At 42.3% G+C, this 25,912-nt stretch overlaps 1 protein-coding gene and 1 non-coding gene across 2 annotated transcripts; both read left to right on the forward strand.

Moving 5' to 3' along the window:
* Window positions 1–1,962: 1,962 nt before the first annotated feature.
* On the forward strand, window positions 1,963–16,459 carry LOC119941523 (collagenase 3-like). The gene is made up of 10 exons (XM_038762006.1): window positions 1,963–2,082; window positions 2,225–2,466; window positions 4,733–4,881; window positions 5,302–5,427; window positions 5,985–6,146; window positions 8,730–8,847; window positions 10,045–10,178; window positions 12,252–12,411; window positions 13,563–13,666; window positions 15,421–16,459. Exons 1-10 carry the CDS (start codon window positions 1,963–1,965, stop codon window positions 15,519–15,521), a joined length of 1,416 nt encoding a protein of 471 aa, XP_038617934.1. The 3' UTR covers window positions 15,522–16,459.
* A 2,878-nt stretch (window positions 16,460–19,337) lies between these two features.
* Window positions 19,338–19,475, forward strand: LOC119941712. Its single transcript, XR_005455295.1, has one exon. It is a non-coding gene; the product is annotated as a small nucleolar RNA SNORA7 (small nucleolar RNA).
* The last annotated feature ends 6,437 nt before the right edge of the window (window positions 19,476–25,912 follow it).

Raw genomic sequence — 25,912 nt, forward strand, 5'->3', positions numbered from 1 at the left:
TGAATGAGTCTACCAACTCTGTTATATCGTATTCTTCCAAGTACTTAGTAGAGTTTTCTACACACAATAAGCACTCAATAAATAAGATTGATTGCGTGCAGAGCACGCTACTAAGCTATTTATAAATGTGAATGTTACATAGAGGGAATCTCCTGCAGGGAGAGTAAGAACTGTGGTCCAGTGGAAAGTGCACAGTACTGGAAGTCAGGAGAACTGGGTTCAAATCCTGGCTCCGCAAGTTGCATGCTGTCTGACTGGGGGCAAGTCGCTTCTCTGTGCCTCAGTTTCCTCATCTGTAAAATGGGAATCCCATTCCGGTTCTCCCACCCCCCCGACCCATCCGGAGTCTGTGAACCCCCTGTGGGACAGGGATTAAGTCCAGCCTGACTATCTTCTATCGACTGCAGTGCTTGGCACATAGTGAGCACTTCAAAATACCACAATAGCACACTTTTTCTGTCCTTTGCAATTTGGGGCGAACATTGGTCAGACACCAGTGGTCAAGAGGGATAAGGCACATCCCAAAGCCGCCTTGTTTTCTATTTCCTCTTGGTTGTGTTTACCATTCTCTGAGTGCAAGATGCCAGAAAAGGCAGCTGAGGTTTTCAATTCCTGAGCATGGTAATAAGTTAAAAACGGTGACATTTGTTATATCCAGCTCTCTTGGGATAAAACAAATCTTAAGCCAATTTTTAAAAAGCTGATTTTGTGTGTTTGTTGCACCGTACATTTTAAATATCTAAAAATAAAATTTAGGAGGTTTTCTTGTTTCCATTTCTTCTTCCTTCATATACCATGTCAAGTGTCTATATCACAAATACTTTTAAAACAATTAAGATTCATAAGAATAGTAATTTACTGGGTATTAAAAAAAGATTCCTATGAGGAATTCTTCAATATAACCAGGATGGTCTGATACAGAGCTTCATCATAGCATGAAAATACAGCGGCACGTTTACAATATATTTCTCCGGGATTATTTACAGCTCTGATTGAGGAGCAGCATGGCATAATGGATAGAGCACAGGCCTGAGAGTCAGAAGGTCATGGGTTTTAATCCTGGATCTGCCACTTGTCTGCTGTATGACCTTGGGCAAGTCACTTCACTTCCCTGGGCTTCAGTTACCTCATATGTAAAATGGGGATTGAGACTGTGACCTCCACTTGGGACAACCTGATTACCTTGTATCTACCCCAGTGCTTAGAACAGTGCTTGATGCATAGTAAGCGCTTTCCAAAAACCATTATTACTATTATTATTATTATTGTTTCATACATCTCTCTTAGAATCTCATTGGGAGGTTGGGCATTCAAAAGGAAGTAAAAAAAAAATTAGAGGAATTGGTGAGAGTCATGTGCTGTGTATTAGCTTTCGCACTCATAGGTGATATTCACCATCACCAGTGACTCTGAGTAAAAAGGATAGTGTTCGATTAAAAAACATATTTTCGGTGAATGTCACCAATACAATTGGCGAGCTTGTTTTGAACAAAATCCAATATCAGATGGAACTAGCGACATTTATTAGAGATTGGAGATTCCTGTAAGAAGATTTGAAAAAGAATGATCGTAAATAGTTTCCCATTATTATAATCTGAGAAAAAAAACAAAGAAGAGGATAGCTCAGGAAAGAAAAGAAAAATTGCGAAGTAACGAGAAAGATTTCTTACTCAAGACTTCCCACAGTGACTGTAAATGTGCTGAGTGTGTTTATTTAGCAAAATGGGTTCCGAGACCCCGCTGAAACTAGAGATGCCCATGTTTTTAAAATTTCTGTCCAATTTTACCGCAAGCCACAGCAACCTCTTGGGAATGAAAAAGCTGCCATGTAAGCATGTTTGCCTTTCACGGAGGAGGAAGTTGAAACTTGTCCATAATAGATGACTCACTACTTGGGGACCTATAAAAGTAAAGGTAGTTCTGCCACAGAAACTCAGAAGCTTCCAGGTCTCCAAAGCCAAGATGATGAATGCATGCTTCTCCGCGACCCTCTTGGCTTTGGGTTTGACCTATTGTTTGGCTCTGCCCATACCTCACGACGATGATGACGATTTTACCAAAGAAGACCTCCAGTTGGCAGAGGTAATATAATAATGATGGTATTTGTTAAGCGCTTACTATGTGTGAAGCACTGTCTCTTGAGCTGGTCCATGGGCTTTGGGGTGAGAAGAAAGCCCGACTGTTTTGACCATGAGAAATTCACCCTCTGCTTTGTCTCTTCTAGCGTTACCTGCAGACGCATTACAACCTCTTGTCCAATCCGGCCGGCATACTGAAGAAGAGAGCGGGCACGGCTGCCTCCAAACTTCGTGAAATGCAGGCGTTCTTTGGCTTGGAGGTGACAGGCAAACTGGATGAAGAAACTCTAGATGTCATGAAACAGCCAAGATGTGGGGTTCCAGATGTGGGAGAATACAATTTTTTCCCTCGAAAACTCAAATGGTCTCATTTTAACTTGACATACAGGTAAAACCTGACCAAGTGTCCTTCTTGGTCATTTCCCTGGTATTTTATTTTTTATCTGCTCAAAGAGCGTCACAGTAAACATGAGCTATCGAAGGGAAAAGCCTTATAATATAAAGCCTTATAAAAATGCTTAGAACAGCGCTTAGAACAGTGCTTTGCACATAGTAAGCGCTTAACAAATGCCATCATTAATTAATTAATTAACTAACTACCCTTATAAAACAAACGACATGGGGAAGAAGCTCGGCCTAGTGCATGGGCCTGAAAGTCAGAAGGACCTGGGTTCTAATCCCGGCTCTGCCACTTGTCTGCTGTGTGACCTTGGGCAAATCACTTAACTCCCCTGTGTCTCAGTTACTTCATCCGTAAATGGGGGTGAGTGTGTGAGCTCCATGTGGGACTGTGTAGGTTGTACCTACCCCAGCGCTTAAAACAGTGCCTGGCACATAATAAGTGCTTACCAAATACCATAAAAATGACAATGATGATATTTATTAGGTGCTAACGATGGCCCAAGCACTATCCTAACTAGACTAAAATCCTTGAAGACAGGGATCTTCTCTTCTAATTCTACTGTGCTCTCCCAAGTAATGATAATTGTGGTTAAAGTGCTTAGTACAGCACTCTGCACACAAATACATTTGATTGGTATTTGTTAGTCACTTACTATATGGCAGGCACTGAAGTAAGAAATAATGTCCCTGACCTATTTGGTGCTCCGATCCAAGGGAAAGTAGATATTTAATCCCCATTTGCAGAGGAGGAAACAGGGAAGTTTTGTGACGCACCCAAAGTCAGACAACAGGTAATAGCAGAGTTGGGGTTAGAACTTTTAATAATGATGGTTTTTGTTAAGCGCTTACTATGTGCCAAGCACTGTTCTAACTTATGCTTCCTCACTCCCAGTCCTGTACTAGTGGAAAGCCACTAGATTATTCTGCACATAGTGCTCAATAAATACTCTTGATTGGTTGATTGGCTAAGCACCGGGGTAGATTCAAGATCATCAGAGCAGACCCATCTAAGAGGTAGGAAGAGCAGGTATCTTATTTCCAGTCAATCAATCAATGCCATTTATTAAGTGCTTATAATCTTATCTACTTTATAGTTGGGAAATTTAAGGCCCAGAGAGCTTAAGTGACTTAACCAAAGTCACATGATGGGTGAGGGAAAGAGCTCTGGGAGTAAAGCTTGGATCTCCCAACTTAGACCATCCTGGAAATCTTGCCTGAAGAGCAACACTTCTAAAAGTTGCACTTGGCACTTAGTAATCTGGCACATGAGATACAAATTTAGCAGTAGTCTTTGTCTTGTTTCTGTTTTCCAACTCAATGAAAATTCCAAAATATTTGAAAATTTCTCAGGAAGCTTGTTCTCCTGCTGTGATGAATCTTCATTGATCTGGAACCCCAAAGTCTTGCAGGTTAATTTATGGTAGAGTTGAACTCTGAGAGAGATCAGTTGGATGTGGGATATTTGACCCATATTTCTTCCAGAAAGGGATAAAAATGGAAAATTTAGTGAATGTAGCTGTCTGTACTGTATGTACCAGTTTAATTCTCTTTAAATCATTGATGTACTCCTTCTTGGAAATAATAGAGGACTGAGTCTTTGTGAGAAGAGTCATGTTTAATGGGGAGAATTTCATCATCACTACAAAAATGGATGAACTGCCTATTTGTCTGTGGTTCAATATGCAGTGCTAGAAAAAAACATCTTAATTTATAATCATGCTACTGATGCCTGTTTACTTGTTTTGATGTCTGTCTCCCCCTCTTCTAGCCTGTGAGCCCATTGTGGGCAGGGATTGTCTCTGTTGCTGAATTGTATGTCCCAAGTGCTTAGTACAGTGCTCTGCACATGGTAAGCGCTCAATAAATATGATTAAATGAGTGAATGAAGGAACTGAAGTAAACCAGACCCTTCTCTTTGGAAGCTTACCATTTAAGGCAAAAAACAAAAAAGTGGACAGAGCTATCAAAGACAACTGGGCAATCAATCAGTGGCATTTTTTGAGCACTTTCTGTGAGCATAGCCCTGTGCTAAGCCATTGGGAGAGTACAATATAACAGTTATCAATTGATCGGTGGTATTTATTAAGCTCTTTCTGTGTGCAGAACCTGGTACTAAGTAGTTGGTAGAAAACAATGTAACAGAGTTTGTTCCCCTTCAGGGAAAGCTGCCCTGACCGGGTGACTATTTGGTAGTCCATTTTGCCCTGGCTCAGTCTTTCAGCCTGTTCATTGAAGTTTCATCTCTTAAACAGAATTGTGAATTACACTGCGGACTTGACTCAGGCTGAAGTCGACAAAGCAATCAAAAAAGCGTTAAAAGTGTGGTCCAACGTCACACCTCTAAATTTCACCAGACTGCGCAGTGGCACTGCTGACATCATGATCGCCTTCGGAAGGAAAGGTACCCCAGTCTGTCCCCCTCTCTTTTTTTAAATAATAATAATAATGATGATGGTATTTGTTAAGCACTTACTATGTGCCAAGCACTGTTCTAAGCGCTGGGGGAAATACAAGGTAATCAGATTGTCCCATGTGGGCTCAAGTCTTAATCCCCATTTTACAGATGAGGGAACTGAGGCCCAGAGAAGTTAAGTGGCTTGCCCAAAGTCACACAGCTGACAAGTGGCGGAGCTGGGATTAGAACCCATGACCTCAGACTCCCAAGCCCAGGCTCTTCACATTAAGCTATGCTGCTTCTCTAAAAAATAAAAATTATGGTGTTTGTTAAGCGCTGTGCCAGGCACTGTGTGAAATGCTTGAAGATACATCTTCAGTTCAGTATCGGTTAGGGGAGATTCCCAAATGTTGTTTTGATTTTCAGAACATGGTGATTTTTACCCCTTCGATGGACCGTCTGGGCTCTTGGCTCATGCCTTTCCTCCTGGGCCCAATTATGGAGGAGATGCTCATTTTGATGATGATGAAACCTGGTCAAGTGACTCCAAAGGTAACACTACTGCTAACGGTCTCCACTGTGGAAGGGTTGACAGATTGTGTGGAGAATTAAAGCTCTGAAGTTCTGGAGGGTCCAGTAAGGGTGTCGGTAAGGGAAGGGGTAGAAAGCGCCTGCCACATTTCTGTGATTCCTTGTCAATAAGACTAGGGTGGGAAGAATTAAGTCCTCTTGGGAATGGTTGTCTGTGTGCTCGTTGTGGGCAGGGAATGTGTCTGTTATATTGTAACATTGTACTCTCCCAAGTGCTTAGTACAATGCTCTGTACACAGTAAGTGCTCAGTAAATGTGATTGACTAAAAATCAATCAGTGGTACTTATTGATTGCATACTTTGGGCAGAGCACTGTACTAAGTGCTTGATGGAGAAAGAAGACATCTCTCCTCTCCTCCATAGTACTAAGACCCTAAGTAATTGCATCCACCACACACACACTCAGCCTACCACTACATTTGTATACATATCCAATAATAATAGTACTAGTGAAAATTGTGCTATTTGTTAGGTTGCACTGATTGCTTTGTGGGTGAATGGCTTTTGTTTCCTTACAGGATATAATTTGTTTCTCGTTGCTGCCCATGAATTTGGTCATTCTTTGGGACTAGACCATTCCAGAGACCCAGGAGCTCTGATGTTTCCCATTTACACTTATGTTGGCAATACTGGCTTTGTGCTTCCTGATGATGATGTTCAAGGAATCCAGGCTCTCTACGGTATGATCGCTCACTGGCCGGGATGGGGTTCCTAGACTGTAAGGGAATATGGTTTTTGTTGGATTGTACTCTCCCAAGCACTTAGTACAGTGCTCTGTGCACAGTAAGCTGTCAAAAAATAAGATTGACTGGCGTTGTGTGTGTCCATGGCACCTACTCCTGCCTTTACCCCAATTAACATGGCACCTCAGTTACAAAGATGGGGAAGAAAGTGCTTACTAAACAGCCATGCCAGAGGATTTTCCCAATTGGCAGGATGTCTGCAATTTTTAAATAATTCATCTGGCCTGTATAGAAAGCACTGGTCTAGTGGGACAAATTCACTTTGGTAATAACAACAACAATAAAGATAATAATTGTGATATTTGTTAAGCGCTTACTGTGTGACAAGCACTGTACTAAGTGTCGGGATAGATACAAGATAATCCGATTGGATCTGGTCCCTGTCCCATGTGGAGCTCACCCGCTAATCCACCGCATTTCATTATGGCTCATCTTTGTAGGCAGTATATGAGACTAAGACAGTCTCAGTAATATATTGTGTTATTGTAATAACAATAATAGTAATAATAATAACTGTGGCAATTTTTAAGTGCTTACTATGTGCCAAGCACTATGCTAAGTGCTGGGGTGGATGTAAGATGTTCTGTTCAGACACACACCCTGTCCTAGTTGGGGTTCACTGTCTAAGGGGGAGGGAGAAGTGGCTTAGTGGAAAAAGCACCGACCGGAAAGTCAGAAGATCTGGGTTCTAATCCCGGCTCCTCAAATTGTCTGAAGTGTGATCTTGGGCGTTTTCTTAATTCTCTGTACCTCAATTTTCTCTATTGTAAAATGGGGATTCAAAACCAACCAAACCCTCCTACTTAGACTGTGAGCACCATGTGGGACAGGGACTGTGTCATGCCGGATTAACTTGGGTCTACTTGACACATAGCCATAAAACGGTATTAAAACCCCATTTTACAGATGAAGAAACCAAGGTAGAGAAATGTTAAGTTTCTCGAGGTCACACAGCAGGCAAGTCCTCTGACTCCCAGGCTGGGGCTCTTTCCATTCTCTCGTAATGCAATTGCCACTGATAACTTCTTGCATCACAATCAGAGCATAAACTTAAAGGAACACAATTCACTGAATAACAATAATAATAATTTGTTAAGCACTTACTATGTTCCAAGCAGTGTTCTAAGCACTGGGGGGATACAAGGTAATCAGGTTGTCCCGCATGGGGCTCATAGTCTTAATCCCCATTTTACAGATGAGTAACTGAGGTTCAGAGAAGTGAAGTGACTTGCCCAAAGTCACACAGCTGACAAGTGGTGGAGCCGGGACTAGAACACCTGACCTCTGACTCCCAAGCCCGGGCTCTTTCCACTGCCACGCTGCTTCTCTAAAGAAGCAAAATCAAATGGAATATTTTGGCAAAATATATATTGTAAGGGGATTTTTTTTTAGCCAATTACATTTTTTTTCAGTGTTCAACAGTGCATTTGATTGGAGGGGACTGAAATCCGCAGTATTTTCCTCGTGGATTTGAACCATCTAAAGCTCCTACTGCAGACATACCCTAAGATTATTTTTTTTAAGTATTGGTGAAGGACTTTGAATTCCTCGAATTTCCCAGTTTATGTTGCACTTGAGGGAATAATCAGAGAAAAGAAATGTGTTTTCCTATGAAATCAGTGGGATTTCTTTTAGCATGTATGTGTGTGGAGCGCTGTACTAATCCCTTAGCAGAGTACAATCCAACAGAGTTGGTTTTTATGTTCCATGTATGCAGGCAACAGTCACCTCTTCACTGTCTTTTGGATAACAGTAGTAATAGTATTTATTAAGCACTTATTGGGTTCAGAGCCCTGTACTAAGTGCCACAGTGAGTGCCACTGGAAAATTTGAAAAGGTTTTAGGAGCTATTCTGTAATTTTCAAAGGCTTAATTTGATAACAGTTCACCACTCGAGAAGCAGCGTGGCTCAGGGGAAAGAGCCCGGGCTTTGGAGTCAGAGGTCATGGGTTCAAACCCCAGCTCTGCCAATTGTCAGCTGTGTGACTTTAGGCAAGTCACTTCACTTCTCTGGGCCTCAGTTCCCTCCTCTGTAAAATGGGGATTAAGACTGTGAGCCCCCGGAACAACCTGATCACTTTGTAACCTCCCCAGAGCTTAGAACAGTGCGTTGCATGTAGTAAGCACTTAATAAATGCCACTAACAGCTGGAGGGTTGCTGTGGGTAGAGAATGGAACGAAATGGGAGAAAATAGCAATAATGGATCTGCACCAAATGCTTTAGTAAAATAATCAGGAAAAACAGGTGATAGAAATGGATGGACCTTTTGAAGCAGCATTTAAAAATGACTAGTTTGTTAACTCCTTGAGGGCAGAGATCTTGCCTATTAACTCTGTCACACTGTACTCTCCCAAATAGCCTGTATAAAGCAAGTGTTCAATAAATACCACTGACTGATTGAGTGATTTATCGGTTGGAGGTTCTTGGGTGCCTTTAGGGGCTTTTGACCTACTAAATATCATGATGTAAATGCAAGAAATTATTCCACAACTTGAATTAATTTTCTGTTTTGGTTTCAGGTGCAGGAGGTGATGATCCAAACCCGAAACATCCCAAAACTCCCGAGAAATGCGATGCCAATTTATCCCTTGATGCCATCACTGAACTTCGAGGAGAAATGATGGTCTTTAAGGACAGGTAGGCATGAAGCATGCAACTCCCAAAAGATATATCCTTTAAAATGCATTGGGTCTCCTAAGGTGATTAGATTGCCTAAGCAATTAGGTAAGTGTATTAATCTTTCGAATGGATGAGAGAAAGCAAAATCACGGTATATTGTTGCTATAGTAATAGAATTTTTCTTTGTTATAAAGTTCACGTTTTCTCTTTTATGAAATGAGACTTTGATAAAAGTCAGATCTCGAGAGAAGGGAAAACACATTTAAAAGCCAGGGTTAGAAGTGGTGAGAAGGAAATTACTTTAAATACAATATTATTATTACAATTTACTTTTTGTAAAAGAATGATTATAATAATAACACACACAAAAAAGCTTGTGACACACAAACTTTGTGCCCAAGCATTGTGCTTAAGTGCTATGGTAGATACAATACAATCAGATTGGACACAGTCCCTGCCCTACACAGGGCTGACTTTCTAAGTGGGAGGTAGAATAGCGTCGCTTACTGGGTAGAACACGGGCCTGGGAATCAGAAGGACCTGGGTTCTAATCCTAGCTCTGCCATGTGTCCGTTGCATGACCTTGGGCAACTTGCTTCACTTCTCCGTGCCTCAGTTACCTCACCTGTAAAATGGGGATTAAGACCAATGAGCCCCCTGTGGGGCAGGGACTGTGTCCAACCTGATTAATTTGCATCTACCCCGGCACATAGTAAGCCCTTAACAAATACCATAAAGAAGAAGATGAAGGAGAAGAGCAGATATCTAATCTCCATTTCACGGATGAGGAAAGTAAGGCACAGATGGAAGCAGCGTGGCTCAGTGGAAAGAGCACGGGCTTTGGAGTCAGAGGTCAGGGGTTCAAATCCCGGCTCTGCCACTTGTCAGCTGTGTGACTTTGGGCAAGTCACTTAACTTCTCTGGGCCTCAGTTCCCTCATCTGTAAAATGGGGATTAAGACTGTGAGCCCCATGTGGGACAACCTGATTACCATGTATCTACCCCAGCACTTAGAACAATGCTTGGCACATAGTAAGCGCTTAACAAATACCAACATTATTATTATTATTATTAGATAAGTACAGTGACTTGTCCTAGGTCACACAGCAACACCTGGTTTGTCAAAAACCTTCGAAAAAACTTTATTATACAAAGAGAGAGGAGTGGCTAGAAAAGTATAATGCTGGAAACTGAATTTTCTTTTTTCCTCATTAGGTTCTTCTGGCGCCTGCACCCGCAGATGGTTGATGCAGAATTAGTTTTAACTAAATCATTTTGGCCAGAACTTCCCAACAAGATCGATGCAGCCTATGAAAACCCTGCTAAGGACCTTATCTACATCTTTAGAGGTAAACTTTCTCTGGATAAAATATAATAATTGTGATACCTGTTAAGCACTAACTATGTGGCAGGCGTTCTTCTGAGTACTGGGGTAGAATACAAAGTTGAATACGGTCCATGTCCCACATGGGGTTTACAAAATCAATCCCCTTTTTACAGATGAGGTAACTGGGGCATAGAGAAGTGAAATGACTTGTCCAAGGTCACACACCAGCAAGGGGCAGAGCTGGGATTAGAACCCAAGTCTCTGACTTCCAGGCCTGTTGCTTCTTCCTCTGAGAAGCAGTGTGGTCTAGTGGATAGAGCACGGGCCTGGGAATCAGAAGAACCTGGGTTCTAATCCTCGCTCTGCCACTTGTCTGTTCTGTGGACTTGGGTAAGTCACTTCTGTGGCCTCAGTTACCGCATCTGTAAAATGGGCCTTAAAGGTGTGAGCCTCTTGTGAAGACATGGACTGTGTCCAGCCTTGTATTCTACCCCAGAGCTTAGAACAGTGCTTGGCACAGAATAAGTGTTTAACAAATACCATAAAAAAAACCCCAACTAGATCACACCGCTTCTCTAGGCAGGGATTGTGAATACCAACTGCACTGTAGTGTACTTTCCCAAACGCTCAGGACAATGTCCTGCACCAAGCGAGTGCTCAATAAATACAACTGACTGATTGATACTCTGCTTGCACTTCCAAAGTCATTGAGTCCAAAGATTCCGTAACTATTTTAAGGATGTGACTGAGAACAACCTAAGAAATATAATCTTTAGGCAGTGAAAGTCAATGCTTTTTAAAAACCATGGGTTTTAAGAAGTTATGAACTTATTTTCACCCTCCTTGGCACTCCTGTATATATGGCAGCTCAATTCATTTATCTCTAATTATACATATTTTAACATTTGTGGGCAGGGAATGTGTCGCGACATTATTCTGTCTTGCCCAAGTGCCCTAGTACAGGACCCCTCACCAAAAAGGTGCTACATTCATTCAATTGTATTTATTGAGCGCTTACTGTGTGCAGAGCATTGTACTAAGTGCTTGGGAAGTACAAGTCGACAAATGCTGTTGTTGCTACCACTACTACTACCAGTACTTTTTTATTCTGCTATACAGTGTAAATGGCACACCTTATGCTATTTAACTAATCGGTTTTATTTATTGAGCATCAACTATGTGCAGAACACTGTCCTATGTGTTTAGGAGAGAACTATAGAGGTAGAAGATATGATCCCTGCCTTCAAGGAATTTTCGCACTTCCACTTTGGAAATAATCAGACTCTACCTCAGAATGAAATAGCCCCTCTAGACTGTAAGCTCGTTGTGGGCAGGGACTGTGTCTGTTATATTGTTGTGTCGTACATTCCCAAGCACTTAGTACACTGTTCTGCACATAGTAAGTGCTCAATAAATTTGATTGACTGACTGTCTCTAGACAGTAAGCTAGTTGTGAGCAGGGACAATGTGTCCATATATTCATGCGTTGTACTCTCCCTAATGCTTAGTACAGTGTCCTGCACATAGTAAGTGCTTAATAAATATGATTGATTTGATGAAATGCCTAATGCAAATACCTTTGAACTTTATAAAGTGAAATGTATTTTCAGTCCCTACATCGGGCTGTTGCCCTGGGCTTTTTTATTTTAGGATTCATGGAAATCAAGCCAAAGAATGAAATCTGGCTCATTCAATTCAGTCTTCAATTTCAAGAGTCTAATTCTATGAAAAAGCAAATAAATCACTCCTTCAGGCATTAGATTTGTGGGAATTCCTAAAGTAAAAGGCTATTTTAAAAATGCGTTTTGAGGTCTAGTTCATAGTGCAAAAGCAATAACATCAAAATATCAAAAATAAATCCATGCTTGTATTACATTCCCTAGCAGCAAGGTGTGTATGTGTGAAGAAAATAGCACTAGAAATCCAATTTCTCTTGAGCAAATGGGAGGAAAAATGAAATTATTTTGCTGAGCCTGTAGATTTTTCTTCCTGTAAAGTTCTCAACTCCAAAATTATACTTTGGCTGCTTCTGTTTGATAGTTGCCAGTAGTTTTCGTGGATAATGACAGTGATTTCTTTTTTTCCTTAACCCAAGGCAGAAAATACTGGGCTTTGAATGGGTATGAAATCCTTGAAGATTATCCCCAAAAAATATCGGAATTGGGATTCTCCAGGAACGTGAAAGCAATTGATGCAGCTGTCTACATGAAAGACAGTGGCAAGACTCTCTTCTTTACTGGAGACCAGGTCTGGAGGTATGGCAACAACGTCTCCCTAAAATTTCTCGTCAGTGACTTTGCCCTTTCTTCTTACCGAGAAGTTATTTTCTGGAATTGCAAAGTTAAAAATAACTTTTAACGAGTGCTACACTGGGGAAAACTGGTGGGAGTGGGGAGGGAATTTTTATATCTACGTTTTAGGGGAAAAAAAGAGGAATCAGCTTCATCTCTCTCCTCCCTGGTAGCTCCCTTACTTATTTTCTGTGCTGATGTGAGGTTTCATCTTATAGTGGTTAATTTTAAAGCACGGGCCTGGGAATCAGAAGGACCTGAGTTCTAATCCTGGCTATGTCATTTGTCTGCTGTGTGACCTTCGGCAAATCACTTCTCTGAGCTTCAGTTACCTCATCTGTAAAATGGGAATTAGGACTTGCGAGCCCCATGTTGGACATCATAAGCACGTAACAAATACCATATATAAAAAAAGTGACACGTAGTTTGTTGGAAGCCATATTCATTCATTCATTCAACCATATTTATTGAGCGCTTACTGTGTGCAGAGCACTGTGCTAAGCACTTGGAAAGTACGATTCGGCATCCGATGGTGGTTCCGGTATGGCAGACACCAACCTAATGAGTGGATGAGGGGTTAGGCAAAGACATCTAACTTACGTTGCCACCTAACTTACTTTGCCAAATAGAGCCAGACCTGTTTTTAATACTTGTTAACCTCTTATTATTTGCCAGGCACTGTACTGAGCTCTAGGGTAGATACGAGCTAATCAAGTTGGACACAGTCCATGTCTCTCATGGGCTCACAGTCTTAATCCCCCTTTTACAGATGAGATAACTGAGGCAGAGAAGTGAAGTGACTTGCCCTAGGTCACACAAGCAGGCACGTGGTAGGGCCAGGATTAGCGCCCTGGTCTCTGATTCCCAAGACCATGTTCTTTCCACTAGAGCTCATTGTGGACAGGGAATATGTCTGTTTATTGTTGTGTCATACTCTCCCAAGTGCTCAGTGCAGTGCTCTGCACATAGTAGGTGCTCAATAAATACGACTGAATGAATAGGCCATGTTGCTTCCCAGCCTTCTCTGGTGCTATTCCAGGTTCCTGGATCCTTGGTTGGATTCAATTCCCAGAGGCATTTTACCTTCCTGTTCTTTCTTTCTTTGATTATCACAGCTACGATGAAGAGAACCAAATTATGGATGAAAACTCTCCCAGACCTCTCGAGGAGGAATTTCCAGCAATTGGTGACAAAGTAGATGCCATCTTTGAAAGAAACGGTAATTATCGTTTTTCTTGCTAATCCTATTTAGACCCTAGGGCCTAGACACCGCTCATACGTCTACTCATCCCAGCCAAAACATAGCCACGGATTAGGCATTAGCAGCTAACAAAATAGTTTTGTTAAAGACAAAAACTGCCCTTCACATAGTAAGGGCTCAGTAAATACCATTGATTGATTAATTGCCTGGGAAGAAATGTATTCTAATCGATGAATGGTATTTATTGAGTGCCTACTGTAGGAAGAACTTTGTACTAGGGAGAGTACAGTAGAATTAGAAGACATGATCCTTGACCTCAAGGAGATTATAATCTAGAGGGTCAGACAGAAATCAAAGTTTCTTAGAGATAGAAGGACCTAATATAGTTCATAAAGCACGAACATATGTGCTGTAGGGTGGATGATGGATGGGAGAATGTAAGTGTTTAGGTGGCATCGAAGGGTTGATGTGACAATGGAGAGATTAGTTACTATTCTATTCATTTTGTTAATGATGTGCATATAACTATAATTATATTTATTCTGACAATTTTGACACCTGTCTACATGTTTTGATTAGTTGTCTGTCCACCCCTTCTAGACTGTGAGCCCATTGTTGGGTAAGGACCATCTCTATCTGTTGCCGACTTGTACTTCCCAAGTGCTTAGTACAGTGCTCTGCACACAGTAAGCGCTCAATAAATACGACTGAATGAATGAATGAATGATGGCAGGAAGACCTCCACTCTCTTCTGCACCTCCCTGACTTGCTCCCTTTATTCATTCCCCCCACCTCCGAGACCCACAGCACATATGTCCATATCTGTAATTTTTAAATTTATATTAATGTCTTTCTCCCTCTCTAGACTCTCACTGCCACTCAGCCCATAGAGAAGCATGAGGTCTAGCGGAAAGAGCACAGACCTTTTTTCCACATCTGTAAAATGGGGATGAAATTCCTGTCGGCCCTCCTCCTTAGATTGTGAATCCCATGTGGGATTGGATCTGACCAGATTATCTTGAATCTATCCCAGTACAGTGCTTGACACAGAGTCAACCCTCAGGAATAATAATAAAAATAATAATTGTGGTATTTGTTAAACACTTATTAAGCGCTGGGGTAGATACCAGGTAACCGGGTTGGACACCACCCCTATCTCACATAGAGCTCATGATCTTAATCCCCATTTTACAGATGAGAAACTGAGGTACAGAGAAGTAGAGGGATTTGCCCAAGGTCATACAGCAGACCTGTGGCAAAACCGGGATGAGAACCCACTTCCTTTGAGTCATTCATTCAGTCATTCAATCATATTTATTGAGCACTTACTGTGTGCAGAGCACTGTACTAAGCACTTGGGAAGTACAAGTCCCAAGCACATCTTCTTTCCACCAGGCCATGCTGCTTCCAGATGTCATGCTGATTATTATTATTATTCTTAACTTGCCCTGCTGCCTGCTTGTGATTGACTGGAGCCACAGAGATCTCATTCATAGGAATATTTATTCTCCCCAACCCTGGCAGATATTTAGCGGAAAGTCCCTCACCAACCACTAAATCTCAGAGTGGAATAATTGCCCAATCTGAACACTGAAAACTGAAACCCTGAAAAGCCATTGCAAAATACAACCTGGAAAATTCTGATCGAGCACGGAGTTGACTTAAAAAGCCGGTTAACATCCAAAAGATTAGAAAGCCCAATGTTGCTATGCTAACTTATACCTTTAGAAATACCTGGTTATTTTCAATAACTATTATTCCTCTTCTCCTAGGTTACCTCTACTTTTTCAATGGACCCTTACAGTTTGAGTACAACATTTGGAGTAAACGGATTGTTCGTGTTATGGCTACAAATTCCCTTTTATGGTGTTAACTTTGGGAGCGTTCAGTAGCATAGGGGAAAACTACTACTACTACTTTTACATGAATGATGGGGGGATAGCAGGGGAAAGAGTAGTTCATGTACCGATTTCATGATTAGGTGGTAATATTATTTATGACAAAGTGGAACTTAATGTCGGTGATTTAAAAGAAAAGGACCAGGAAACTTAGCATCTCCAAGCGTCAGTGGAGAAGTCCACTGAGATTTTTTTATGGTATTTAAGTGCTTACTATGTGTCAAGCACTGTTCTAAGCACTGTTCTGAGCTCTGATGGTCCTCAGGGAAACATCAGACATCAACTTGTTGTCAGCATTTTGCCCACGGAGGAAGAAAAATAGGCTCCTGTTGGGCTATTTCCCAAGAAAATTCCCATGTTCCCGCTGCCAATGTGAGTGAGAATACCTTTCATGGAGGGAGGGATTCGGGTGATTCATGGTTAACAGTAGGGAAATGGAGACATTCAACAAGGATCCTGTTTCCTTTCCAGCCTTGCATGGACTTGATGGGTGTTATTTCACCTGACACGTAGCCTCACTGAATTTTTTTATAAATAGTGATTCCAAACTCCTTTAGTTGTGTGTTGGAAGTATATTTTTGAAAGCAGAGACAGATGAAAACAAGAGAAATAGCTCAGCATTTGAGGAATCGTAATGCTGGAAAAAAAATCCATTCCACAGCAAGAATCAGCTTCAAGTATGTTAAATGCATTTTGAAGAAGTGCTATATTTTATACATCAAAAGGAGACTGAATTTAAATGTCAGTTTTATGTGATGCCTTTTGTCTTTAACTTTGGTATTTGCTCCACGCTTGCAGTGAGGGGTTTGAATGGTTTGAGAACATTCTCAGTTCTGTGGTTCTTGGAGGTATGAATAATTATGGTGATTATTTCTGTTCTTTCAGGGAATATTGAATAAAAGATACAAATGTACCTGTGTGTGTCAGTATCTTAGGAGGCAAGGTTCTGTTGGCTGTGTCAGGAGGGTTGCAAACTTCCAAAGAATGGTCAATCAGTCTTATTTATTTATTGAGATTGAGATTTATTGCATGCTTACTCTGGGAAAAATGGTGTACTGAACTTGGTAGATATGATCTGTGCCCTGCCCTCAAGGAGCTTATACCATTCCAGGTACGAGGGCAGTTTGGTGCAGGAATGAGTTGAGGAAAGGAAGTCGAAGAAGCCCCCTTATTCCCTGAAACCTAGTCAGTCAAGCCATCAATCAAGTGGGACACAACACGGGTCCATGGGGAACATTTTTGAGGAGGGAGGAGAGATGCATGCAGAATGACATTTCAGTAAAATGATCCAGCAGCAGAGGGAATGATGGACTGGAGTGGGGAGAGGAAGAAGTCAGGGAGGTCAACGAAGAGGCAGATGCAATAGACAAGTGGGATAGAAGTGTTTTGACCTGAGGAGTGGCTGTTTGGAGAGGAAAAAATGAACCCTAAGTCAGCACTTAAAGTTGCCCAAGTTTAGCCTTCAGGGAAGGGGAAAGGGCAAGCCTGGGTGGCAAATGCCAAGACTCATTTTAGCCTGAGCCAGTCGAGCAATGTCTATGTGCTGGCCACAGATCTCAGAAGGTCAATGGCTGAGAGACTCTGGCTTTCCAGTGTGGCCTTACTCATCCTCATCATCATCATCATCATCATCAATTGTATTTATTGAGTGTTTACTGTGTGCAGAGCACACAGAGCACAGCGCTTGGGAAGTACAAGTTGGCAACATATAGAGACAGTCCCTACCCAACAGTGGGCTCACAGTCTAAAAGGGGGAGACAGAGAACAAAACCAAACATACTAACAAAATAAAATAAATAGAATAGATATGTACAAGTAAAATAAATAAATAAATAGAGTAATAAATATGTACAAACACATATACATATATACAGGTGCTTTGGGGAAGGGAAGGAGGTAAGATGGGGAGATGGACAGGGGGACGAGGGGGAGAGGAAGGAAGGGGCTCAGTCTGGGAAGGCCTCCTGGAGGAGGTGAGCTCTCAGTACCTAGAGGCACAAATCATTCTCTCCCTTCCTCTTTCCCTCAATCTCTCCCTTTGTCCTACCCTCACTCTCTTCCTTCTTCCACTCTCTTGTCTCCCTCACTTCCTCCTTCCTTCCTCCTTCCCTCCCTCCCTCCCTCCTTTTGAAAAGGACAAGACCTGTCCCAGAGAGTTAAACATGGTCAGTCTTCAATATTTCCTGAGAATGGGAAAGAATCCTTTCTCCCTCAAATTCTCACTCCCAAAACTTTGAAACCTAGACTTTGATTCTTGTTGCCCAAGGCACCTCCTGATACGGTGAGACGAGTAAGTCTGGCTCTCCAATACTGTGCCCTGGAAACAGACATCCACAGGGCTGAGGGAGGATCCTGAAACATGGCCATTTTGGGAGCAATCTTCCCCGTAACCCAACTCCTCTGAGCAGGACATAGAAGGAGAATGTGTATGATATCTGGGCTGACCACAGAGGACAATCAGAAAAACAGCCAGTCCCTTTGTGGTATTTAAGTGCTTACTATGTACCAAACACTGTACTGAGAGCTGGGGTAGATTGAAGATAATCAGGTGGGACATGGCCCCTGTCCCACATGGGGCTTGGAGTCTAAGGGAGAGAGAGAACAAGAATTTAATCCCCATTTTTCAGATGAGGAAACTGAGGCCCAGAGAAGTGAAGTGACTTGCCCAAAGTCCCACTGCAGACAAGCGAAGAGAAGCAGCATGGCCTAGTAGATAGAGCAGGGGTCTGGGAGTTAGAAGGACCTGGCTTCTAATCCCTGCTCCGCCACTCGTCTGCTGAGTGACCTTGGGCCAGTCACTTCACTTCTCTGTGCCTCAGTTCCCCCATCTGTAAAATGGGGATTAAGACTCTGAGCCCCATGTGGGACAGAGACCATGTCCAGCCTGACTAGCTTGTATCTACCCCAGCACGTAGAAAAGTAGATCTCTAAGGATGGAGAGTCCCTGACTTTTTTATGGTAGCTGTTAAGCACTGTTCAAAACCCTGGGGTAAATAACAAATTAATCAGGTCAGACTGAGTCTCTGTCATACATGGGGCTTGCAGTCTAAATAGGAGAGAGAACAGGTTTTGCATCCACATTTTACAGTTGGGGAAACAGAGGCACAGAGACTCAATCAGTGATATTTACTGAGCATTTACTGTGCTCAAAGCACTTGGGAGTATACAATACAATAGAATTAGAGGAATCCTTCCCTGGCCTTAATGAGCTTACAGTCTAGATTATTATCATCACCATCAACAACAACATGTATAGAGTACTTACTGTGTACTTAGAGTACTTAGTACTTACAGTGCTAAGTGCTTAGTACAGTGCTCTGCACATAGTAAGCGCTCAATAAATATGATTGATGATGATGATGTGTTGCAAAGAACTCTGGTTGGAAATATAGAATTGAAAACAAAGATACAGTCCGTGCCCTTGAGGAGTTTACAATATAGCATAATAGTAATTATGACATGTGTTAAGTGCTTACTATGTGACAAGCACTGTAACAAACATTGGGGTAGATACAAGATCATCAGGTTCCACATGGGACTCACCATCTATGTAGGAGGGAGAACAGGGGTTGAATCATCATTTTGCTGATGAGGTAACTGAGGCATAGAGAAATTAAGTGACTTGTCCAAGGTCACACAGAAGACAAGTGGTAGAGCAGGGATTAGAACTCATGTCCTCTATCAGGCCCGTGCTCTTTCCACTAGCCCACACTGCTTTTCTATGTTACACTGATGTACGGTTCCTGTTGCTACATCCCAAAATCATTTTGAGTTTTGTAAAATCAACATTACCCCTCTCAGGGTCGCACCTGGAGAGTTTCCAGTACTCTACCAGTCTCGACTACAGGAGGGAGAGTCAAGCAGAGGCATATCCATTCCATTCCTAGCTTGGGCAGTGGCTAGCAAGTGGAAAGCAATCCGTTACAAGTCAAAACTCACCAGTGCTGGGCAGCAGCGGCATGGGAGAGATTCAAAGGTGGAGACTCAAGTTTACCTCATGGAAGGAGGCAATGGTAAACTGCTTCCATATTTTTGCCAAGAAAACTCTGTGGATCCACCACCAGAATGATTGCAGATGGAGGTGGGGTGTTCTGGGAGAGACGTGTCTGTGGTGTGGCTTTGGGTCGGAAATGACTCAATGGCATAAGTCAAGACAACATCAGCATTACATTGCTTACTCATATTCAGCTTTAAATCATTGATGACCCCGAGTATTTTTTTTTGCTTTAATTGTGGTTAACTTGGCTAACCACGGACTCTAAACTCTGAACTCTAAACTCCTTGTGGACAGGGAATGTTGTCTTCCAACTCCACACTCCCAAGTGCTTAGTAGAATGGTCTGCACACAGGAAATGCTCAATAAATACTTTTAGTTGATTAAGTACTGGGGTAGATACAAGATAAAACTCAAGGAGAGATCAATTAAGTGACTTGCCCAAGGCAAATGGCTGATTTGGGACTAGAATCCAGGTTCTCTAACTCTCAATACTGTGTTCTTTCCAGCAGGCCACACTGCCATGCCTCTTTCGTCTGAAGTAGTTGAAGAACTTAGTGTCATTGCTTTATGCGCTTCATACTTCTCTAACTTTGCTTTTCAAATCTTGACTTACGTGATTGTCCTACTCCTTTAATTCCTTGAACTAGTTCTTTGTTTTCTTCTTAGGTAAGCTGGACTAATTTCTGTTTTTTGTAGCTTTACCATTTGCCCTTCATCCCTCAGATGTTCTTTATCAGCACATGGATTTGTTCTGTCACAAAAACGCCCACAAATATGCCCATCAGTGAAGGGAGAGATGGTGCTTTGAGGAGGGCAGTGATGGGTGGTAAATTGAGGTGAAATAATAATAATAATTGTGATATTTGCTAAGCACTTACTATGTGCCAGGCACTGTACTACACCCCGGGGTAGTAGTTACAGGGTAATCAGGTTGGACACAGTCCCTGTTCTGCAGAGGGCTCACAGTCTTAATCCCCATTTTCCAGATGAGGTAACTGAGGCACAGAGAAGTGAAGCGACTTACCCAAGTTCACACAGCAGATAAGTGGCAGAGCCGGGGTTAGATCCCATGATCTTCCAACTCCCAGGGCTGTGCTCTATCCGCTACATCATGAGAATCAGCCAATCGCATGATGCTTCTAGTAACTTTCTGTTTACAGCAACCAAGAAACAAAGTATTATATCTGAATGAAAATCTAGTATCAGATAGGTGAAATCTCCCATATTTAAACCTGCAACTCGGAAACTTTATGGATTATTTCCCAATACCTTCCCCCATCTTTCCATTCATCCCTTTTACCCAGTTATCTATATGTTTATTTGCTATTTCTCATGGATCAGTGGATGAAAAGAGCACAGGATCGGGACTGAGGAGACTTGGGTTCTAATCTTGACTCCACCTCTTGCCTGAAAATCACTTAAATTCTCAGTCCCTCAGTTTCCTTCCCTTAGATACCTCATTTGGAAAATGGGGATAAAATACCTATCTCTCTTCCCCATAGACTGTGAGCCCCATGTAGGGAGGGACTGTATTCATTCATTCATTCAATTGTATTTATTGAGCGTTTACTGTGTGCAGAGCACTGTACTAAGTGCTTGGGAAGTACAAGTTGGCAGCAGTTAGAGATGGTCCCTACCCAACAATGGGCTCACAGTCTAAAAGGGGAGATTATATGATGATGATGGTATTTATTAAGCGCTTACTTTCTGTACGCACTGTTCTAAGTGCTGGGGAGGTTACAAGGTGATCAAGGGGGGCTCACAGTCTTAATCCCCATTTTACAGATGAGGTAACTGAGGCCCAGAGAAGTGAAGTGACTTGCCCAAAGTCACACAGCTGACAATTGGCGGAGCCGGGATTTGAACCCATGACCTCTGACTCCAAAGCCCGGGCTCTTTCCACTGAGCCACGCTGCTTCTCTATATCTGATCTGATTGCACCGTATCTCTCCCACTGCTTATCACAGTCCTTGACCCAAAATAGCAATAATGATTATTATCTAGGTTTATGATCTACCTATTCTCACACACTTAATTATTAGAGATTCATCGATTTATGTCTGCTCATCTTCTCAGAGGCTGTGAACTCCCTGAGCACAGAGATGATGGTTTCAACTCTTTTTGTAGGTTCTCCAAAGACCTACTTAGTACAAGATTTGGCATGGCAGTGGAGACGGAAAATTCAGATGATGGGTGATGAGAAAAGACATGGCATTATGCTCACTAGGTGGCAATGCTTTCTTTCAAATGGACTTTGAAAATCCTCACGGAGCATTATGCTATGATAATAATAATAATGATGGCATTTGTTAAGCGCTTACTATGTGCCAAGCCCTGTTCTAAACGCTGGGAAGGATACAAGGTGATCAGGTTGTCCCACGTTGGGCTCACAGTCTTAATCCCCATTTTACAGATGAGGCACAGAGAAGTGAAGTGAGTAGCCCAAAGTCACACAGCTGACAAATGGCAAAGCCGGGATTTGAACCCGTGACCTCTGACTCCTAAGCCTGGGCTCTTTCCACTGAGCCACGCTGCTTCTCTACTGTTCAACTAATGTATAACTCCTGGAAGAGGCGTGAAAGAGCGTGCTTTAGTCTGGAACATCAAATGTTGAAATAATAATTATAATAATAATAATGATGGCATTTGTTAAGCGCTTACTATGTGCCAAGCACTGTTCTAAACACGGGGAAGGATACAAGGTGATCAGGTTGTCTCACGTGGGGCTCACAGTCTTAATCCCCATTTTACAGATGAGGTAACTGAGGCACAGAGAAGTTAAGTGACTTGTCCAAAGTCACGGAGCTGACAAATGGCAAAGCCGGGATTTGAACCCATGACCTCTGACTCCTAAGCCTGGGCTCTTTCCACTGAGCCACGCTGCTTCTCTACTGTTCAACTAATGTATAACTCCTGGAAGAGGCGTGAAAGAGCGTGCTTTAGTCTGGAACATCAAATGTTGAAATAATAATTATAATAATAATGATGATGGTATTTGTTAAGCACTTACTATGTCCAAGCACTGTTCTAAACACGGGGAAGGATACAAGGTGATCAGGTTGTCCCACGTGGGGCTCACAGTCTTAATTCCCATTTTACAGATGAGGTAACTGAGGCACAGAGAAGTTAAGTGACTTGTCCAAAGTCACGGAGCTGACAAGTGGTGGAGCCGGGATTAGAAACCACAACCTCTGATTCCCAAGCCCGGGCTCTTTCCACTAAGCCACACTGAAATCCACTCTAGCTCTGAAGCCCTTCTTTCTCAACATGAAGGAACATCTCCAGAGCTTGCAGTAAAGTTGAGAAAGACTAACAAAGTTTTCCTCAAGTCCGCACCATGTAACGGCTAAATAATAATAATAATAATAATAATGGCATTTATTAAGCGCTTACTATGTGCAAAGCACTGTTCTAAGCGCTGGGGAGGTTACAAGGTGATCAGGTCTTCCCACGGGGGGCTCACAGTATTAATCCCCATTTTCCAGATGAGGTAACTGAGGCACAGAGAAGTGAAGTGACTTGCCCAAAGTCACACAGCTGGGATTGGAGGAGCTGGGATATGAACCCATGACCTCTGACTCCAAAGCCCGTGTTCTTTCCACTGAGCCACGCTGCTTCTCTAAAGATTTAAGCAGTTCAGATATGCTCCTGGAATCTCTGAAGAAGGGTCATAGGGAAGCGGTGTGGCTCAGTGAAAAGAGCACGGGCTTTGAAGTCCGAAGTCATGGGTTCAAATCCCAGCTTTGCCACTTGGCAGCTGTGTGACTTTGGGCAAGTCAGTTAACTTCTCTTTGCCTCAGTTACCTCATCTGTAAAATGGAGATTAAAACTGTGAGCCCCCAGTGGGACAACCTGATCTCCCTGTAACCTTCCCAGCACTTAGAACAGTGCTTTGCACATAGTAAGCGCTTAACAAATACCATCATTTTTATTATTATGTGTGCCACTGTCACTGCCCCTATTAAACGTTGCAGCCCGCTTAGCTGAAGTTGAAGTGGGGATGACCCCGGTAAGCTTGGCAACTGCGGAAAATAGCTATTCCCTGGGGACTTTAGAATGTGTCATTCACAGGACGTACTCCAATTGTGACTCATCCAATGCTCAGCATAAGGATCAGATGGAAATTCAACTTTCGAATACATGTGAAGACAAACCAGCAAAACCCAGGACCAGAAAATCCCCAACTGCTAACCTGAGAGGAACCAACTATTTTGGACAAAGAATTAAAGCATAAAAGCAATAATTACGGTATTTGTTATGCACTTACTAGATGTCAAGCACCGTTTTAAGAAGTGGGTTAGATACAAGTTAATCATATTGGACACAGACCCCATCCCACAGTCTAAGCAGGAAGGAGAATGGATACTTAATCCTCATTTTACCAATGAGGAAACTGAGGCATAGAGAAATTGTTGACCTGCCCAAAGTCACCTAGCAGGCAACTGGCAGAGCTGAGTTTCCACTAGGAAAGAAGCCTGAATATGACCTCTAAAATAGAGTTATTTCTAAAGGAAGGATGGGCCTGGTTAAATCCCTTCAGACAGTTCTTTCATATTGTCATCTTTTAATAATAATCGTGGTATTTGTTAAGTGTTCATGCACTGGGCTACATACCACATATGCAGATCAGATGTTGTCCCTGTTCCACATGGGGCTCACAGTCCTAGGGGGAGAAAGAACAGATATTATTAGTAAGTCAGTCAATCGTATTTAGTGAGCGCTATAACAACATAAGGGACACTTTCCCTGTCCACAGTGTGCCTAGGGTCTAAATTGAATCCCCATTTTATAGAACCTTATTTTTCAGTTGAGGAAACTGAAGAATGGAGAAGTTGACTTACCCAAGGTAAGTAGCAGGGTCATTGTAGTTTTCTGTTTTGTTTTTTTTTTTAATTTTTGGTGGAGGTTTTTTCTGGTATTTGTTAAGCACACACTATGCACCAGATATTGTACTAAACGCTGGGTTAGATACAAGTAAATCAGGTTGGACATAGTTCACGTCCCCCTCACTGTCTGAATCTCCACTTTACACAAGGGGTGACTGAGCCTCTGAGAAGTGAAGTGACTTGGCCAAGATCACACAGCAAACAAGTGGCGGAGCAGAGTTTAGAACCCAGATCCTCTGACTCGCAGGCCTGTGCTCTATCCACTAAGCCACACTGCTTCTCTCTCTATTATTTCATCTTTCCTACTTTGCCACGAAATCCCTCCCCGTCCTATTTTTAGACAGTGGACCTATGGAGGGCTTGGTCTAACTCTCCTCTGTGTACTTTTTTCCTCAGAGCTTAATATAGTGCTCCCCACACAGCAAACACATAAAAATACTATTACCACTGCTTCTACTACTAGTCCTACTACTATTTTAATTTTCTGTACTTCCCTTTTAACTCAGAGCTCTGACAAACTGGTTTATTTACTAAACCTTTCAGGTCTTACCAATAATCAGAGTTTTTCTATTTGGAGGCCAAGGCCCTACTGAGAGCTCACCTCCTCCAGGAGGCCTTCCCAGACTGAGCCCCTTCCTTCCTCTCCCCCTCGTCCACCTCTCCATGCCCCCCATCTTACCTCGTTCCCTTCCCCACAGCACCTGTATATATGTATATATGTTTGTACATATTTATTACTCTATTATTTATTTATTTATTTTACTTGTACATATCTATTCTATATATTTTATTTTGTTAGTATGTTTGGTTTTGTTCTCTGTTTCCCCCTTATAGACTGTGAGCCCACTGTTGGGTAGGGACTGTCTCTATATGTTGCCAACTTGTACTTCCCAAGCGCTTAGTACAGTGCTCTGCACACAGTAAGTGCTCAATAAATACGATTGATTGATTGCTAAGGTATTATGTGTCTATACCAAGGAATTATGTGGGAAAAGGAGTAAGTTTTCCCTGGTAATTGTTATGTGCTTACTAAGAGAAGCAGCGTGGCTCAATGGAAAGAGCCCGGGCTTTGGAGTCAGAGGTCATGCGTTCAAATCCCAGCTCCGCCAATTGTCAGCTGTGTGTCTTTGGGCAAGTCACTTCACTTCTCTGTGCCTCAGTTACCTCATCTGTAAAATGGGGATTAAGACCATAAGCCCCACGTGGGACAACCTGATCACCTGGTATCGTCCCCAGCGCTTAGAACAGTGATTTGCACAAAGTAAGTGCTTAATAAATACCACCATTATTATTATTATTATTGTGAGCCAGGTACTGTACTACACACTAGGGGTAGATACAAGCTAATCAGGTTGCACACACACTGTGTGCCGCTTGGGTCACAATCTTAATCCTCAGTTTTACAGATGAGGAAACTGAGGCACAGAGAAGTGAAGTGATTTGCCCAAGATCACACAGCAATCAGGGGGCGGAGTGGGAATTA

The sequence above is a fragment of the Tachyglossus aculeatus genome, chromosome 20 (assembly GCF_015852505.1).
Source record: "Tachyglossus aculeatus isolate mTacAcu1 chromosome 20, mTacAcu1.pri, whole genome shotgun sequence".
NCBI lineage: Eukaryota > Metazoa > Chordata > Mammalia > Monotremata > Tachyglossidae > Tachyglossus > Tachyglossus aculeatus.

Bases quoted from the DNA above. Each gene is read 5' to 3' on its own strand.
- LOC119941523 (XM_038762006.1), top strand. From the start codon at position 1,963: ATGATGAATGCATGCTTCTCCGCGACCCTCTTGGCTTTGGGTTTGACC. The intron at 4,882-5,301 runs GTACCCCAGTCT...TTTGATTTTCAG, and splicing joins GATCGCCTTCGGAAGGAAAG to AACATGGTGATTTTTACCCC. The intron at 5,428-5,984 runs GTAACACTACTG...GTTTCCTTACAG, and splicing joins CTGGTCAAGTGACTCCAAAG to GATATAATTTGTTTCTCGTT.